Below are 20095 nucleotides of genomic sequence, written 5' to 3'. Positions count from 1 at the left end.
TTATTGGCAACCAAAATTAATCATTGTGGCATCAGTGTCTGTTACGTAGTTAACACCACCTAGAGTAAGATTATCTCATGTCCTTGTACTCTTTTAAATATCAAAAGTTCTTCATACTTAATTTAATCATATGGGTAAGCCATCACCATCATAACATTTTGATCAATGAGTCTGAAAACACCAGCTGGGCTTGTTCATATTGTCATGGCAATGGAGCCTGGTTGGTTCTTGGATATCAACTTTTCAGAGGTCCTCAGTCCAATGACCTCCACGGAGGATGGTTTCTGCAATCTGAGAGGACAGCCTTCCCCCCGCGCTTCTCACACCTCTGTCCAGCAGAGAAATGGAAATTTATCATGAGAGAAAAAGGGATAGCAATCTCAAGTTATCTGTAAATTTTCTTTCCTTACTAATCCCAAACCAGTCTTGTTTTAAAGAGAGCTTAGTTTGGGGGAATACATGGTAAAATGAAGCCATGGTGATAAATTTTAAACTGGTACTATTTCTGAGAGCATACTGAGATTCAAATATTTGAGGATTTTAGTAAAGCAAGACATTTCAACAAATGGCACCTCTGTTGTTTTAATTTCACAACGATCATCCCTGTTCTTTTGAATAACAATCATTTAAAAACATGTGATCTTGTTTTCATTTATAATGTAAAATGAAAGAAGCAGCAGCATTAGCTTATTCTGCCATCCACCCCATTGGCATAGAGACATGTGTCTAACGCCACATCCATCTCTGTGGAAGGCAAAGTAGAGAGGGCCCCAGAGAGGAGAGAAAGCATGGAGCTAACTGTATGTAAACTCACCTAAATAGCAACTCCAGATTCAGTGAATCAGCTCTTCCAGATTTATACTTGATCAAGAAACTTACCCAAGTATTGACTACTACCAGCCCATGAAATAATTTTTGTCTAAGTAAGTGCATGAACAGGGAAATACTGTTATAGTGCATCAGTTCCAAAATGCAGGGTTTTTTTTTCACATTTGAGCATCTCTCAAGTGTGGTGTGAGTAATGGTTTAATTAGTGACACTATTCTTTCATGGTTCTATGTAAAATAATGTTGTCTTTCAATTGATTGCATCTTAGAGTGCATAAGACTTGTAAGACATATTCTAAGGACAATAAATTGTTATTCCCAACTATGTCTAAAAAGTATCTTTAAAATCCTTTCAAGTCTATTTAACAGGACCATGAGTACCATGTGCTCCTTTTGAGTTTTTAAAGGAGTGAGAAAGCCTTGCAGAGTGCACTCTATCCTGGGCAGTTTGGCTTCCCCTTCAGTAGAAGCATTCATCATACCCACATTTTGCAGGAATCTCCACCAGTTATAAAAATAATAATAGTAATAATCTGAAGAACCTGGATGTATAATAGTCTGATGAGAGTGCACAGAAAATTGTACTACATTCCACAATCTCTTTTCTGGGTATTGTTCATAGATGATTAAGGAATTCTAGGAAAAGTTTCAATGTGAGATATGTGATTGCAGGAGGTATATAGTATCTAGTATGTGGGGAAAGCTGCTAATTAATTCCTTCTTCAAAGTTTTAGTCATGAATCTATTGCTCAATATTATCAATTATTAATCATAAGACAAGAGCCTTCAATAGTACTGACTGTGACCAGTTCCCCGTGGAAAAAGGCTATTCACATAATTGTGAAATTTTGTTTTACTGACTGATAGACACTGATTGTAATCAACCAACACAAGCTCAATTAGAACAAATTATCATAGCCAATAATTAAAGTGGGCCCGTGACTTTGATGAATCAGTTCACTTACTATTATTTTAGTTTCAGAACACTAAAGAAAATGTAGTCTCTAAGTAAACACACAGTAAAAATACACATTTCTGTATAAATACACAAATAAGAGGGAAACGGGGAGAGGGCGCAAACAGTGCTGTATCAATAGTAAAAATTCTATTCACATCATGTTCTTGTTCCTTAAAATTTGATCAACACAGAATTTAAAATATACAATAATAACAATTTTTTTTCAAGTCTAATGAAAATAGTATTCCACAGTCTGTTTTTAAATGACACCTAGTAGCTTCCATTAAGTGGCTGCATGAACTGCATTTTATTTGTTAATCTGGTGCCGACTCAGGAAGGTGTCTCCTAATTCCTTTCCATTTATCTTGAATAAAATAAAAGATTAAGTGGCAGATATCTCCTATTGAAAATTCAGTCAAGTCTGTGAGAAAACAATTGATCACAAACCTTCCAACTTGCGAGGCTTTTGTGCATGAATCCGAACAGTGTGGAGCTTGGCTGGTTGGAGGTCTCAGGTCAGGGGAGGAGGGTCTACTTCTATAAGGGTTTTAAGTTTCCTGAGCTCTTTTCTAAGAACAAAGATAACTAAACGTTCTCCACTTGTGTTCACCGTTTCCATCCTGAGCAGCTCCACATTTTTTCCTTACCCTGACATACATTTCACATGTCACATTGGCCTGTTTCCTAACCGTGTATATTTACTGTAGTGTCTTTATAGCGTCTGTGCCTGCCAGGTCCCTCAGGCCTCAGACATGCCAGGGATCAGGACGCATCCACCCAATATGAAGCATTTCACTCCATTACACAGAAGAAGCTGTGACTGTTTTTCCCCAGAATATATTATACATGCATGACTGCATGTGGGTGTGCATGCACGCACACATACTTACACACACACACACACACCTTGCTACCAGCATGTCTCCAATCTGTGTCTCACCTGACCATCCTCTCCATATTGATATTTCTTGTGTTTTGTACTTCTGTTAAGGTCTTAGACTTAGATCCAAGTGCATGCCTCTGCTTTCATCATCTTTTCCTTGATCGCTCATTCTGCACAGATTTCCATGTCTTGACCACTCTATACATAGACACCTCTGGTCTAAGCCGCCTTCCTATGCAGTTGTAGAATAATGCAGCAATTCTTCCTGAACACTTTGGATAGAATAAACACTGTGTTAACATATATATAACACTTCAGGTGGATTATATTAATTCCAAATTAGAGATTAGGAACAGTTGAGTCTCAAAAGAAAGTGTAAGTATCTTGCCTGAGGTCAAATGACCAGACAGCAGTAGAACTGATGTTTGATAACAGGGCGACAGACAGCAAAGCTCTGGTGCTAGGTTTCTGTGTACATATCATGGCGTTCTGCCTTGAGCATCAGCCAGACACTTGCTTTCCTGCCTTGATCCAGTGGAATTGACCCAATTGGTGTCATTTTCATCTTATCTGTTCCCCAAAGAGATCCCATAATTTATTTTATAGTGAGTTATGGGGAAGAGGGAATAACATTATGGTCTTTGAGGGCTCAGAGACATCGCTCACTGGCTGAGTCATCACGAACAAATTATATTATCTCTCTGAACCTCCTCTTCCTTGCCTGTACAGCTCAGGTGGCCTATCTGCACGTGGGTATTAAATGAGATGACGTATGACAACAGTCTGCACACTGCCAGGCACAGAGCATGACTCATAAGTGCTGATGTATCAATGCCAAATATTTCCTCTCCCAATTGAACAGATTTGTGTCTCAGGTGCTAACATGATTTTCAATTTCCTACGCAATAATTAGGGAGATACAGAGCAAAAGGAGAATTAATTTGTTAACATTTTTATACAGATGAATTTTGTGGGTAAACACAAATTAGCATTAATGCTTATCACAGGGGGAGGCACAATCTCAAAACAGCACAGGGAAATTGCAAAAGGCAAGGTTGCCTGGATAATTTTTGGTCAAAGCAAGAAGAGATGTCACTTCACACTTTCAAAAAAATTACAGCAGTCATCAGGTAGCATAGGTCCTCTGGGCAGCATAGGTCCTCTCAAAGTATGACTGAATTGTCACATATTTTAATACACTGGGAAGGTAGCTCATTTTTCCCAGTAGCAACAAAGACTAAAGAGCAATGAACTCAAGTCAAAAGAACTGTATGCTACTAGAGGTTCTGTAGTTGGGATTTTACCTTGAGCCATTTCCTGAACTTCTCTGGATTCTGATTTTTCTACTGAGAATGTGAGAACTGGCAGATTCCTCCAGAACGACTCTAACCTTACATTGCGTGGCCTGTGCACTTGGTGAGCTTGGGCTTCCTCCCACCATGGCAGCCTCAGGTAGTCAGGTTTGCATGGTGACTCAGAACAATGGAGGGAAGACTGCCTTCAATGTCTTAGAGGACATACCACAGCAGATTTGATGTCGTGGCTGCCATAGGTTATTGATCACAGTCATCACCAGACAGCCCAGATTTAAGAAGAAGATACCCTGATGCCCTATTGTTGAATGCAGGCTTTTCAAGAATTTGCAGCCATGTGTGTTCTTCCACAAAAATAATGCAATATCTAATACTATTTATGATGCAACTTTATTTGAAAGACATCACACAGAAGCTCTCAATGGTAATAAAATAAAATAAAATAAACACAAAAAACAAAAACAAAAAAAAAGCAACCACAGAGGTACAAGTAGAATCATGATTCTATTCTTGATGCATCCAGGGTATATATGGCCTTAGAAAAGTCATTGAGTATCTAAAAGCCTCAGCCTCCTCTCATTTTTAAGAGGGATTCTGCCCCCCTTTCCCACCTCCTAGGTACAGTGGTACCTTGAGATACAAACAAAACAACATTCTAGTTTTTTAAGGTACGGGCTGCGACTCGGTCTGCATGTTTGTTTGAGATCCGAGCAAAATTCCAAGATACGAGTCGTGATTCAGAAAGCTGCCTCTAGTTGGCGCGTTGGCGCACAGGTCCAGTATTGGCAGTTTGATATATAAGTTGACAGACTTACGAGCTCAGTTACAGAACGAATTAAATTCATATCTCAAGGTACCACTGTATTTTATGAGGATTTAACTAGATAATGCAAATGGTTTCTGGGCCAAATGCCAGGTAAATAATGACTAAAAGAAGATAAACACATAGAATATTAATTCAGCTGAAAATAGGGAAAAGATATTATCTATACACATGCTCTCAATGCCTAGGAATATCTCCTAGACCAGTGATCCCCAACCCCTGGGCTGTGGACTGGTTCCGGTCTGTGGGCCATTTGGTACCAGTCCGCAGAGAAAGAATAAATAACTTACATTATTTCCGTTTTATTTATATTTAATTCTGAACGATGTTTTATTTTTAAAAAATGACCAGATTCCCTCTGTTACATCCATCTAAGACTCACTCTTGACACTTGTCTCATAAGTTCGACAATTATATTTTAAAATACCACAGTTTTTACACCAGTCACATAATTTTATTTTGTGCATTTATCCGTCCCACCCTAAAGGCCGGTCTGTGAAAATATTTTCTGGCAGTAAACCAGTCCGTGGCCCAAAAAAGGTTGGGACCACTGTCCTAGGCCATATGCAGATGAAATAAAAGAGATTAATGGATGATGAACAATACCATTTCTTGAGAAATAAGCCCAGAGATTTTTAGAAAAGCAGAGGAAATCATTAACCAGTGGATTTGGAAAAGTAGGGGTTAAGCGATGGAGGTGAGGATGGGTCCTGGGACGAGGAGAACTTTTACAGGTGGAGTTTAAAAGTGTAGCTCAAGAATGGAAAATAAGTTATTAGACCCTAACACAGTTGGGAATCATTATGTGTCCATTAAAGTTCCATTTTCATGTCTGAAATAGTACTTCAGTCCACAAGAGGAAAGGGGCAGAAACATGTTAATTAGTGATTTGAAAATAATTAACACTTTCCCTCATATCTGATGAAGTAAGTTTTAAAACTAAACAAATATATAGAAAAGGAAATACAGATTTCATTGTGTGTGTGTGTTTAGAGAGACTACGTTAATTGTGCATCTTTTCAAGTAGCTATAAGGCATATAAAAAATGGCCATATATTAGATAAAAATTAAAAATAAACTTCAGTATACAGAAACTACTCAGGCAATGTCCTCTGATCATGATATATTATTAAATGAAAGTCAACAAAATATGCACAAAACAGCAATATCTCAACAGAATGCACACAAACAATCTTCTATGTAAAAGAGGAAATGAGGCCACAATTATCTAACTTAGAATTCTTTTTATTCTACTTAGCAGGCCATTGGGAAGTGGGCAGTGACATTGAGAAGCCACTGCTTTCATTCATAACCTAATAAAAATGTTAAGGGAAAATACTGAATCCAAAAACAGAGCAGGGCAAGAACAGAAGAAAAACAGAAGGGGGAATTAATGAAGACAAGGCGAAATACAGTATTTAAGAAAAACTGAAAAATAAAAGTTTTAAAATAAATATAAAAACCCAAATCTCAGAGGTGGTGGGAGGATGACAAAAAGGAGGGGGAATGGGATCAATACAATGGTGTGATAGCTTTGCAAAGTAACAGATGGTTACTAGACTTAGTAAACATTCTGCTTCCCAGAATGAAAAAATAAATAAAAAAAGAAACAGAAGAAAAAGTACTTTAGTACTTTCATCCAATTTGAGGAAGATGAATTTATTACTAATGATTGACTATATGCTAAATAATAATAAAAATAATAATATATCTAGAATAAAGATTTAAGAGTAGAGTGCGATTAATACTGATTCATTGTTAATGGACATCACCAACACTAATTAAAGATTTATGTGTCCAATTAAGTGAATACCCCATGTGAGGCATTGGCATTAAAGGTGAAACGCTGTTTTTTGTCCCAGTGACAATTTCATGAAATGAGCCTTGCCTCCATCCCTAACCGTCCTGGGAGGATGCCTTTCCTGTGTCTGAAGATCCTTCACAGCTCAGCACACAGAGCCCTGCCCTCAAGCTTCTGGAAACTAGATAAGTGCCTGGGGCCACGCATCCCAAGGATTCTAGAAAGCACTGTCTTCATTGTAACCCAGAACTGTGGCTCCATCGGCCCACGCCCTGCCCGCTAGCCAGGAAATGCCATACAGCTGTCACGCCTATTTTCATAACAAGGAGGGAAACTTTTGAAATTCTGGAAAGATGTAAATATTGGTCACCATGTTGCCATTTGGAGCAGTCTTTGTAAAAAGAACAATACCTTCAACAGGGACAGACTTTTAAATACACAGAGTTAGGGCCCTTCTGAGGCAAGACAGACAGTCCCGAAATGCCTCACCACTAAAAATGTAAAATCAAATAGGTACCGTATTTCCCCATATAGAAGACACATCCTTTATTCTAAGAATTTGGGGTCTAAAAACTGGGTGCGTCTTATACAGTGGTTGTGGCATTTCAAATGCTATAGACAGAACTGAGGACCAGGCAATACTGAAGACAGTGATTCATCATCAGACACAGATGAGGACAAGCTAATGGATGGGAATTTTGACACTGATGAGGAGTTGTTTGAATTTTATGATGAATAAATCTTGAGTTCCATAACTCTATGGAATATATTTTTTTCAAATCTTCAGCCCCCCAAATTAAGGTGTGTCTTATACACGAGGAAATACAGTAGGTTCACACCCTTTGGCTTCAGCCTCTATTAAAATAGAAACACCTCTTGGTTACAGGGCACTGAGGTCCTGTTACGCCCTCTCAGGTACTTTCCTGGCCGTGTCTTCTGTGAAGGGTGGTAACAGCCCATGCAGAAGTATGGCAGCATGGGGCTGGGGACCCCTCAGAGGAAAGTGCACGTGCAGCCAGCCCACGGGCCTCTCAGGCTGCAGAGTACAGAGCTGATCGTCTCACCTCCGAGTTTTGCCAATAGTCAGTATTCAATTAGGGGAAATTTGAGATTTCATTAATTAGAGGACTGCCTGTTGTCTGTGAGGAAGTGAATGTGTGCCCGGATGGCATCAGAGAAATGAGCAATTAAATAAAATCATTTCTGGGTGTTGTTTTTTTAACCTGGAGTGAATCAATTAAAATAAACACTCTTCTTGAAAATGTGATGTGAAGTATTGTGCTCTTTGAGCTGATCATATGCCCGAGCACCTGCTGTGATGTGTGATCTCTTCAGCTAACCTTAATTTTATGTTTCCAGTAAGAGAATATGCCACAGTTTTTTATCACAGAGCTTCTCAAGGAAAAACACTTTTTTAATATACAAGATCATATCACAGGACCAAGGTTCAAGAGCTCTTCAAGAACGGAGCCCTCGAGGAGGGGTGGGAGGAGCTGTGAGGAAACATTGTAAGCCAGGGAAATGGGTCAGAAAGATACGGCGTCCTGTGTTACAACATTCTGGGGTCCCTGTTTCAGAAGGGGCTTTCACCTGCATTTTTTGAGCTATTTTAAAATTCAATTAATCATAGAAAGCTGATAGTAATGGAAATAATTCTTTGTCATAGAAATACAAATAAACTGCCCTGAAGGAAGGTGGGACTAAATGAGATGAGTGTAAATACTTTGCTTTTGTCATTTTCCTTGGTAAAATACAATTGATTATTTTTGTGGCTATAGACCAGCATTCCTGATTGGCAATGTGTCCTTTGAAACCAGCTTGAAATCAATTGTACCCTCTTTTTGTTCCCCTCTTAATTTTTTTTTAATTTTTCTTAAATGAGAAGTGGGGAGGCAGAGAGACACACTCCCACATGTCCCCCAACCGGGATCCACCCAGTAAGCCCACGAGGGGGCAATGTTCTGCCCATCTGGGGCCATTGCTTTGTTGCTCAGCAACCAAGCCATTTTAACACCTGAGGCAGAGGCCATGGAGACATCCTCAGTGCCTGGGGCCAACTTGCTCCAACTGAGCCACAGCTGCAGAAGGGGAAAAGATAGAGATAGAGAGAAGGGAGAGGGGGAGGGATGGAGAACCAGACAGTCGCTTCTCCTGTGTGCCATGACCAGGAATCAAACCTGGCACATCCACACACTAAGCCAATGTTCTACCACTGAACCAATCGGCCAGGGTTGTTCCCATCTTAATTAATGAGTGGGATTAAATTGCTTACAAGAGTTCATGTCATGTTTTTCCAGCCTATGATTTTACCTTAAAAAACAAAACAAAAAAAAAACAGTTATCCTTCAACAGAAGCTTCATGCAAGGATCTGTAACAACTCCCCTTCTCTCTCGCCCACATTTCACCCTCAACTTTGAAAAAAGCAGATTTTGGTTTAATATTGTAAATAAAGCCGAAGACCCGTTTTCTTTCTCTTCCAGCTTCAGACAAGCTTGACCGAACCAATGACGTTATCCAAGTCAATCTCTCTCCCTCGGAGTGCGTACTGGCAGCACATCACCCGTCAGAACAGCGTGGGCGAGATCTACAGTTTGCAAGGCAAGTACCATGATGTTAAATGGAGTCGCGGCACCGCCGTGAGCCTCCTGCGCGCAGGCCAGGAGTTCTGCGAATCGCCTTGTGTTTGCATTGCTGGGCTGTCCTCCGTCTCCACGTATCAGTTGTCCCTGGCCAGGGCGGTGGCTCTGAGACTGACAGTGGCTTTTCTAAAGCTATCATTTCAGACGTGGGATAAAACTCATTTCACAGCTCATCGATATGGCCTACGGGCTTGACAGAAACATTATCCAACACGCGTTCTCAGGAGCTAAAAATAACGAATAATACTGGGGTCTGTTTCATGGTGCGTTTTACAGAGGCTTTCTTTCTTTGCATCTTTATTTCCGTAACAGGATTGAATGTAAATTCGGGAGGCTGACTTCGGGTTCCGGAATAAAGTACCACATAAATCTACTCACAGCGATTTTAAGGTTCAGCCAAAGCCCTGACATAGAGATATCATGGGTGGGGGGACAGGGAGGAAGGTGGGACCAAATGAGATGAGTGTAAATACTTTGCTTTTGTCATTTTCCTAATCATAAGTGGTTAACTGGCAAGGGGATGGCCCGTCAGAGGAATCAAATAAACAGGTAGCAGGTATGGATGGTGTCAACAGCAGAAACCTGGGGTTTGGCGGTTCTTTTCCTATTCCTTCCCTTTGTCCTAAAATGACTAACTGAATCCTTCAGAAAAATATTCAGCTGCAGGCAGCTGGCTAACAGCTGACCAAGACTGGAGAAAGCAGGTGCTAAGAAAAACAGGCTCATGAAACAGTGGAAGACACTCAGTGAACAAATGTTTACTGAGTACAATAGGCCTGAACATAATAGACACCCCGTATGTATCTGGTAAAGGAATGACCACTAGGACCCTCAACGTAGTTAGACACTCAAAGTATTTTTTTCCTTTTATACTTAAGCTTGTGCTCATATTAGCACCACTAAGTGTTATGACAGAAAAAAAAATTGTGACAAGCAAACTGAGATAGTGTATTTATAAAGAAATATTTTTTTTGCCATGATTTCAAACCTAGACTAATAGAAGTTAATCAGTGGGGATTCATGATTAAAGATACATTCTGGGGAGTGATATTGGTGTCATGATAGAGTGATAAGACCCCTTTTTATGTCCTAAAGTTACAAATTAGATATCTGTAACCCAGCAAAGGTTCCTCTGATCGTCACATACCAGTACATCTGGAGGTGGACGTATGGGACCCTGTAAGGAATGGTGGACGCAGGTAGGGCAGAGAGGGAACAGGGTCCTCAGATGGAGTTTGATGTCTACCTTGGCCCCAGCTGATATGGCAGTGGTGGGCAGTTGGGGTGCAGCCCCCACACTGGCCCAGTGAAAGGGCAGAGGGATAAGCCAGCATACACCATGTCCCCCACCATGCGGCAGGTGCCCTGCGGCTGAGGTGACTTGGGCACAGTAGGACCCACCACCTTGGTCACACAGTCATCAGCTTCCACCATCACAATGATGTGCTCCTCGCCATGACCCAGGAGGCACAAGCAGCAAAGGTCAGAAAAAACAAAACCTTGAACTGTCAACTGGAAAGCAGAGGAAAGGTCTCTTGTGGTCAATCTGCAGAACTGTTCCAATCAGAACGATATCTAAACAACATGGCAGCTCACCCCCTACCTCACATGCGCGGGCAGAGAAGCTGTCGGTCAAAGACTCCGAATAACAGGGTAAGACACTAACCCAGAAAGAAAATGTCAAGTCTCCGGAAACCAAACTGAGTCACAGAAGGCTGATTTAAATGACAGAGAATTGAAAGCTATAGTCATGGAGAAACTCAGTGAGGTACGAGAAAACTCAGAAAGGCAATTCGATGAGCTCAGGAATAAACCTAGTGAACAAAAGGAGTCCTTTACCAAAGAGACAAACTGGAAAAGAGAACCAAACAGATATTCTGGAGCCGAAGAGCTCAATGAATGGGAAGAGGAATGCATTAGAGAGCACTGGAAAGCATATTGTATGATTTACCTCACTAATATTAATTTCCAGCAAAATTAGAGGCTTGAAATATTTTATCGATAGGATGAACAATTTACTTATATGGTTTCCATATCACATATTTTTGTTGTTTGTTGTTTTTATGTAACAAGAATGTGCCGCGGACCAGCACGGCTCCAAATAACGGTGCAGAATTAAGGAAACACACTTTGTCAAAACAAAACCAATGGGATCGGGAGGACTCCTCAAACTGCCTGGCAGTATCTGAGTGCCCCACAGCCCCAGTTTGCTTTATTATATAGACCTATGCAAATCAAGGACCCTGAAACAAAGTTGCACATCAAAGGCTAAGACAGGAATTCTCCCAAGGCAAAAACAGGATACATTAGTGAAATTTACAAACATCTGAAACAAACAAAGAGTCAGAGGAAGGGCATGTATATTGCTTCCTGCAACCCAAGGAAGGAAGTGGAGTGGGTGCAAATACTCAGCATCAAAGCCAAATATGGAGATGGAGGGGGGAGAACTTAGCCCCCTGTCAAGCCTCGAATCTATAATGGCTTTTTGCCATTAATAGTCCACAACAAGAATGCATTAATTTAGGTAATTACTCTAAAATAAATAATTGAATGCATTCCATATAAATTACAGTTTACTATATGTTTCTTTTTATTTTCTTAGAGCAATACATTTTATCATTTTATATATTCCTCATTTTCTGGTTATATTTCATATAGTGATGTATAAATATTCAGCTCACTGCAGAGATAGATAATATATAGATAGATAAAGTAGATATAAACTTGTTAGTGATACTTTGAGAGTGGTGATTTATTCTGTTTTGTTCTGTCCTATTGAGGAAGTCTAGTTATGCAAAGGAGAAGAGGCTTTGACCATAGTTTTAATCTGGGTGTAATCTGGACAGAATAAAACTACTGACACACAAAATTAAATAAAAATAGAAACACTGAACCTCTGTACCCCAACAATACACCTACATTTCTTTTTCCAGCAAGCTGAACTAAGCACTGTGGTTATTTGTGTCTTATTTCCTCTCCTTTACAAAGAGGAGAGCATAGTAGGGAAGCTTTCATCATTGAGCTTCCAAAGTCAACAGAAATATTTGGCAATGCCAGGTGTTGCATCAACAGGTAAACCACAGGTAGCATTAAGAAACAACAAAAGCCTGACCAGGCGATGGTGCAGTGGATAGAGCATCGGACTGGGATGCAGAGGACCCAGGTTCGAAACCCTGAGGTCGCCAGCTTGAGCACAGGCTCATCTGGCTTAAGCAAAACTCACCAGCTTGAGCTCAAGGTCGCTGGCTTGAGCAAGGGGTCACTTGCTTTGCTGTAGCCCCTGGTCAAGGCGCATTTGAGAAATCAATCAATGAACAACTAAGGAGACACAACAAAGAATTGATGCTTCTCATCTCTCTCCCTTCCTGTCTTCTGCCCCTATCTGTCCCTCTCTGTCATACACACACACACACACACACACACACCATATATATATATATATAATCTTTAGAATTTTATCATATTCTAACAGTGAGTGAATTTAACGCATATTGATTGTATCGATATGCGTTAAATTCAGCAGGCTGTCATTCAGAAGATAAAGAGGGAAATATTTTCTGTGTATAAGGTTGAATTGATCGGGATTCATTATTAAGCAGCACATGTACCAGCATTGGGGAAAACATTCATGGCATGTAAACAAATCCATTCTGTGTTAAGACCCACCCATCACTTTGATTGCCTGTCAGCCTCAGAACTGCACTTTGCTCAGTTTTATTGTGTCTATTTCTGTCACCGGCTTTGTAGCTATAGAAGCAAAATGCACTCTAAAAGACCGGCATAGCCATACCGCTTTTACTTTAATGTTCAGAAGAGAAGTTCTCCACGCCACTCCGCGAATGGCGCTCAGAAAGTATGGGCTGTTACGGTTTCCCTGGTGTACTCTAGCTCCCTGGAGTCAAAAGACAGAGACAAACAATAATTAGCTTTCACAAGTGCATGTTCGCCAGGGTAAATACAGGGCAACTACTGTTTACAACCTCTTCCCCTTCATGGTTTGTGGCAGCTGCGTCACCTCTTCCTGCAGAAGTGTCACATAAGGACTTTGGCTTTTCTCGAGTTTTGCCCGATAATAAGGATGATCTATTTGCATTTGAAGGTAATTTTCTATTTATATTTCTCTAACATCTTCTGCGTTTATGAAAAATGTTTATGTTACACAACACATTCTAGAGATGTTCTGCTCTAGAAGACGGAGGGGACCCTAAACTCCTAAAGGGAAGGAAACGTGGTTTCAGACTCTTGACTCAAAAGATAATGCTTAACACATACCATTTGTTTTTATATTGGTCGAACTGTGATTTTTAGTGCTAAGGCTGTCAGCAGAACACATGTTGGAAGTGCAAAGCTAAAAAAGAATGGAAAGTAGGGAGGGAGAGTGTAGAAGGGAAGAAAAAAGGAAAACAAGACCCCATGAGAGGGTTGGAATTGTTCTTACTTTAAGGTTCTCACCTGGACTTGTAATCACCATTTTATGTATTTATACCACAGGTTATATAGCAGGGTCTTTGTGAAGATGACAAAAGCATTTTCTGAAACATGACAAACTAGTAGAAACTACTGATGGTACAAGGCTCATGCTGGCTCTCATGGAGTGTTTGCTGTAGGCAAAAATGAAGTAGCAAATGCATTCTAGGGGATCCCTGGAGGGGGCACCCTTGCTATCTCATCTCCTCTCTCAGCAGAATTCTCAACCAGGGCTGCGAAGGGAAGAGTGTCTAGTCCCCCCGCCACCTGCTGGACAGCCCTGCTGTTCTTGGCCCACGCCCCGGTCTTGGTGGCATGCCTGTTTCTTGCTTTAGGATGACTGTCACTCAGCACACACATGCTACCACTGGTCTTGATTTGGGAGGCACAGGGATCACTGTGAGGGGTTGAAGATGTGTTCCTCTCCCCTGACAGCGAGTTCTGTCTCTCTCCTCCTGCCGCCACCAGCTCCCATGATGAGGGAGCCAAGCCTGCGTGCTTAGAATGGTCCCCAGGGAGCCAGGAGGGGACTGTGCTCTCCCGCCTAAGCTTTCCCGGGACATTTATGAGTAATTTGCACACAAAATCACATGGGTTATATGGTGACTCATTTTTTTTTACTTTATTTTCCTTCTTTTTCCAAGTGAGATAGACTCCCACATGTGCCCCAACCGGGATCCACCCAGCAATCTCCCTCTAGGGTTGATGCTCTGCCCATCTGGGGCCATGCTGCAACCAAGCTATTTTTAGCATCTGAGGTAGAAGCTGGACAGGAGCCATTCTCAACACCTGGGGCTAATGTGCTCAAACCAATCCAGCCATGACTGCAGGATAAGAGAGAGAGAAGGGGGAGGGGGAGGGGTAAAGAAGCGGATGGTGGCTTCTCCTGTGTGCCCTGACCAGGAATTGAACCTGGGACTTCCACACACCAGGCCAACGATATACAACTAAGCAAACTGGCCAGGGTTGTTTTAATTTTTAAATTCAATTTATTGGGGTGACTGACATTGGTTAATAAAAGTATATAGGTTTCAAGTGCACAACTTCAATATACATCATCTGTATATTGTATTGTGTGTTCACCATCCTAAGTCAAATCGTCTTTAGTCAGCTCATAGTTGATCCCGTTTACCCTTTACTGTTCCCCACCCCCTCCCTCGGGTCACCACCAAACGGCTGTCTATAAATCTTTGTTTCTTTGTCATGTTTATGTGTTGCTTCCAGTTTTATATCCCACATATAAGTGAAATCATACGTTTCTTAACTTTTTCTGACTTAATTTCACTCAAGATCCATCCAAAACGGATCAAAGACCTAAAAATATAGGACCTGAAACAATGCATTGCGTAGAAGAAAACATAGATACTAAACTTACGAACCCTTTGTCTTAGAGACAATTTTATTGCTTTGACCCCAAAGTCAGGGGGAAGAAAGGCAGAATTAAGTGAATGAAACGGCATCAAACCAGGGTGACTCATTTGTGAGCGGCCCTTGATTCAAGGGTGACTAGGGGAACCTTTGTCAAGGTGGTCAATTCCACTTTCATTACCACCAACTGATACTCAAGTGCCGGCTCCGAGCGGCCCCACCGCCCCCTTCTGTAATCTGTAATTACACTGCAGGCCCCGTGTCAGCGCAGCAGCGGGCCTGATTGCACCGAGGAATTTGATGTTTGCTGAAAAGGGCGCCCGCGGCTCCACTGTTGCCAGAGAGCCAGGAAGCAAACAAGCAATTAGAATTAGAGATGACTTTCAGAAAGTGGTAAACAGAGTTCTGCCACGGACGGGGGAGGTGAATCAAAGGATCCACTCCTCTTCGCTCCACCCACTCTGCTCCTCTGTTCATCTTTGCTGCCCATGGTTGGGTTGCAAGATCACATTGTACCTAAACAGCTTCCACCCAGATTGCCTGCTTAAATTTTTATTCTATGATGTTTTCCAAGTTGCAAACTTAATAAAAGCCTCCTGTAGCATGTTAAAAAAGAAAAATGGCACCAGCAGTAAAAGGAGCCTGTACATGTCCAACCACCGTCTTCCCTGTGTTCCGTCTGTCCGTGGTCAGGTCGCATCAACCGTGACCATCCGCCAACCGGAGCGTCACACACTCTCAATGAGACACAGGCCTGCCGGTGGCCAGTGGGCAGCAAAGCTGACAAACATGCACCGTTTTCTAGAATCAGCACTGACTGTCTGTTAGAGCTTCTTTGTGAACATTCATTGCATATCCTTACCTTCAGAAGGGTACGCCAAAGGCAGGGAATGCCTCCCTGGATATCCATTCTTAAAGATAAATTCATCCATTATACCGCCAAGAGACACCATAAAAATGCTCAAAATACTGTAGTCTCTGTGAAACAGTCCTCGCACCCTGCAGCCATAATCAACAGCCCCTCCCATGCTCCCAGATGTATCTGTATAACTTTAATATATGGATGCATTCCTTTATAAACTTGCTCCTTCCCAAAGGTTGTCTGGTAGCAATTTGGAATGATTTTGATTCCCCACGCCCACCCCTGGGTCAGTCCCACCATGGTGAGGAGATGCTGTCTATGGAGGTGAAAAGCTTGAGTCTTGGAGCTAAGTGAAATGGAGCTTGAATATGAACTTGCCCATCACTGACTTGTATATCTTTGGGCAATGTTCTTCAACTTTCTAAGCCTTATTCGGGGGGGGGGCCTCTAAAATAAGGATAATAGTACCTATTAGGGTATATCAGTGAGATTATTTATATAAGATATAAATGTTCAGTAATTATTACCACAGTCAATATACTGAAGTCAATTAAATTTCTACTAATCAGCTTTTTTCTGATAAAGGGAAATATGCTATTCTACTCCAATCTATTATGGTATTTACTTTTTTATTTTTCTTTTTTTTTTTTTTGTATTTTTCTGAAGTTGGAAACGGGGAGGCAGACAGAATCCCGCATGCACCCGACCGGGATCCACCCAGCATGCCCACCAGGGGGCGATGCTCTGCCCATCCGGGGCACCGCTCTGTTGCAACCAGAGTCATTCTAGCGCCTGAGGCAGAGGCCACAGAGCCATCCTCAGTGCCTGGGCCAACTTTGCTCCAATGGAGCCTTGGCTGCAGGAGGGGAAGAGAGAGACCGAGAGGAAGGAGAGGGGGAGGGGTGGAGAAGCAGATGGGCGCTTTTCCTGTGTGCCCTGGCCGGGAATTGAACCCGGGACTCCTGCACGCCAGGCTGACGCTCTACCACTGAGCCAACCGGCCAGGGCTTACTTTAAAAATGTTATTATAGAGTTTCTGCTACACATAGGGAATTTAGTTTTTTCCCAAGGACTTGATAAAACTCTGGCATTAAGAAATGGTTTCTAGCCTGATCAGGTGGTGGTGCAGTGGATAGAGCATCGATCTGGGACATGGAGGACCCAGGTTCAAGACCCCGAGGTCGCCAGCTTGAGGGCAGGCTCATCTGGTTTGAGCAAGGCTCACCACCTTGAGCCTAAGGTCGCTGGCTTGAGCAAGGGGTCAGTCTGCTATAGCCCCATGGTCAAGGTACATATGAGAAATCAATCAATGAACTAAGGAACTGCAACAAAGAATTGATGCTTCTCATCTCTCTCCTTTCCTGTCTGTCTGTCCCTATCTGTCCCTCTCTCTAAAATTAAAAAAAAAGAAAAGAAATAGTTTCTAGCCTGACCAGGTGATAGCACAGTGGACAGAGCATCAACCTGGGACACCAAGGACCCAGGCTCAAAACCCCAAGGTCACCAGCTTGAGAACAGGCTCATTCGGCTTGAGTGAAGGGTCACTGGCTTAAGCATAGGATCATAGACATTACCCCATTGTCACTGGCCTGAGCCCAAAGGTCGCTGGCTTGAAGCCTAAGACCACTGGCTTGAGGAAGGGGTCACTGGCTTGGCTGGGACACCCCAGTCAAGGCACATATGAGAAAGCAATCCATGAACAACTAAGGTACCTCAGCAACGAGTTGATGCTTCTCATCTCTCTCCCTTCTTGTCTGTCTGCCACCCTTGCCTGTACCCACTGCCCTCTCTCTTACAAAAAAAAAAAAAGGTTTCTAGCTTCTAAAGTTCTAGAAAACTTTAGATAACTCTCAGTCTAACCCTAAATTTTTAATGCAAGAAATAAAAAATACGTCAGGCAAAAAAAAAGTCAGGCTTAAGAGTTCAGTGATTCTTTCTTCCACCCACCCGTGAGTGTAAGTGAGACATCACCTTCTAAAGAGAGGAGCCCCTTCACCCAAGTCATACTCTTCTCAACCCAGGGAAGCCTAGCAAGGGGCACTGGACCCTGGTTTCAGGCCAGAGAGAAAGAAAACTCCTGCAAGGACTTGACTCAGCTCGACGCAGAGAAGGTGCCCCGACCCTGCTACCCAGGCTCCGTTCGGGCTGATGGGCTTCCTTGCCCTGAGAGCTGAAAAGCCTTCCAGAGAACTTCCTAACTTATCTGGGCACCAACCTTCCTCGGAGTGTAGATCAGGCCTGCTCCAGCCAGTGATTACTAAATGTATTCTCTCCTGGGACGTGTTCCCTGGGCCAGACCGGGGTTAAAAGCCAGATGTCGATTGCTAAGTAAGTCCTACTGATGTAGCACAGCAAGAAACCTAAAGACCAGGCACACTGTGAAAATGCAAGTCAGCCAGCCTTTCGACATTTAAACAAAGTAGCTCCTCAAAGATAAAAGACTAGGAGTTTCCAGACGTTGTAGTTGTATTGGATGAGTATAAGCCGCCAATAGTCTTCTTAAACTGCTTCCTGCTCTTAAAATCTGAATTGAGTTGAATCTGAAACTGTTTGTTCATACTTGATTTTTCTCTATCAAGTTTCCCCCACCTAAGTTTTATAAGCAGGTACCATAGTAAGTTCTATATAAATCTAACTTTATGGAAAATATCTACATATGTTCCATCTTACATAATATTAGTTCGGGGAAAGGATAATACAACCAAAACAGAAGCTTGACTTTGTCACGTATACATATATGTCCACATGAACACACACACAGAACCATTTGCCTCGTATCTATTCATCATATATTGTTTCCCTCAGAAATATACCCGTTGCCTGACCTGTGGTGGCACAGTGGATAAAGCATCAACCTGGAATGCCAAAGTCACTAGTTCAAAACCACCGGCTTGCCAGATCAAGGCACATACAAGAAGCAACTACTATGAGTTGATGCTTCCTGCTTCCCCCTCCCCCCACACACACATACACATACCTTTCTCTCTCTCCTCTCTCCAAAATCAATAAAGTATTAAAAGAAAAAGAAATTAGAAAATCTTAAAAGAAAAACGTACCCGTTAGGTTAAATTTCACAAATTATAAACTACCTAAAAGAACCTTTAGGAATAAAAAAAACAATAGTTCAGCAGTTCAGTTACATTTTCTCCCTTGACCTCTAGTTTCTTGTTGTTCCTGTTTTTTTTTGTTTGTTTTTTTTTTAACCTCATCTCTATCTCTGACCCTCCAACTCAATAGACCCTAATCCCTGGCTATAGGCTTAATAATTGGATTTTGTACATTTCACCCTTTTATTTCTTTTCGTACACCATGCCTGGAGACTCGGTAGTGGTCGGAGAGTCAGAAAAGATGAGATGCATCGGAAATCAGCATCATTAAGGTTCCACCCGCCTGAGAATGAACTGCGGAGAGAGTGCAGAGGGGACCTGGAAGGTGGCCCCCAGCGATGGTCCAGCAACCCCGCCCACTGCCCTATAAGTAACAGATGCTTATCGGAAGCTTGAGGCTTCAGATTTCAAACATCCAATATCTTAAAAAGGCAGAGCACAGTAATCTAAGTTTTTGTAAGATGAATTTGTTAAGAATTGAAGCCGTGTGCCTATGTTCTACTGCCTGCATTTTAACACGGGAAAAACAGTGTACGGACATGTTCCCAGAAAGGTTTGGTTGCCGTGGCTACATCATGCTGGTTTAGAAAGTTTATAACATTTGATTTGTTTTCCTAATACGAGAAAGAAGTTGAATGCCAAATGTTAGAGGCATAACATGTCTTTTACCTATAGGTTTAAGATAAAGGCGTGTGATTTTAGAAGAACATTTTCTTACCAGCAACACCATTCTGGAACAGAAGAAATTGGCCTCATCAGAAAATTCCATTCCGCCCCATGAGTTAGGGACATTATCTTTCTGCTGTACCTTGAGGACTGGCCATTGTCAGAGGCCTTCGCATGTCTATTTTAGAATTCTTTGTGTGGCTTTGTGTGCTCAGGAAAGGGGACTGCCCAGAAACAACACATAGTCTTCAGTTTCTAGCTCGACTGCCACCAGCATAGGGAAGTCCCATTACTGTCCAAGGGTGATGGGTTTCAATGGGAGATGGAATAGCAGTCGTCATCTCTCCCCTTCTGCCCATCCAGGTTCATTCTCTCTAAAT

At 41.9% G+C, this 20095-nt stretch overlaps 1 protein-coding gene across 1 annotated transcript in view; it reads left to right on the top strand.

The window, feature by feature from the left end:
- The window catches only part of DOK6 (docking protein 6), a 229329-nt gene that overhangs the window by 170631 nt on the left and 38603 nt on the right, over positions 1 to 20095 (top strand). The window contains exon 7 of the mRNA XM_066246533.1: positions 9087 to 9204. Within this exon, the coding sequence (XP_066102630.1) occupies positions 9087 to 9204 (118 nt within the window). The remainder of the gene's footprint in view (positions 1 to 9086; positions 9205 to 20095) is intronic.

The sequence above is a fragment of the Saccopteryx bilineata genome, chromosome 11 (assembly GCF_036850765.1).
Source record: "Saccopteryx bilineata isolate mSacBil1 chromosome 11, mSacBil1_pri_phased_curated, whole genome shotgun sequence".
In the NCBI taxonomy this organism is placed as follows: domain Eukaryota; kingdom Metazoa; phylum Chordata; class Mammalia; order Chiroptera; family Emballonuridae; genus Saccopteryx; species Saccopteryx bilineata.
Note: the sequence above shows the minus strand (reverse complement) of the source record. Positions and strands in the feature narration are given on the sequence as shown.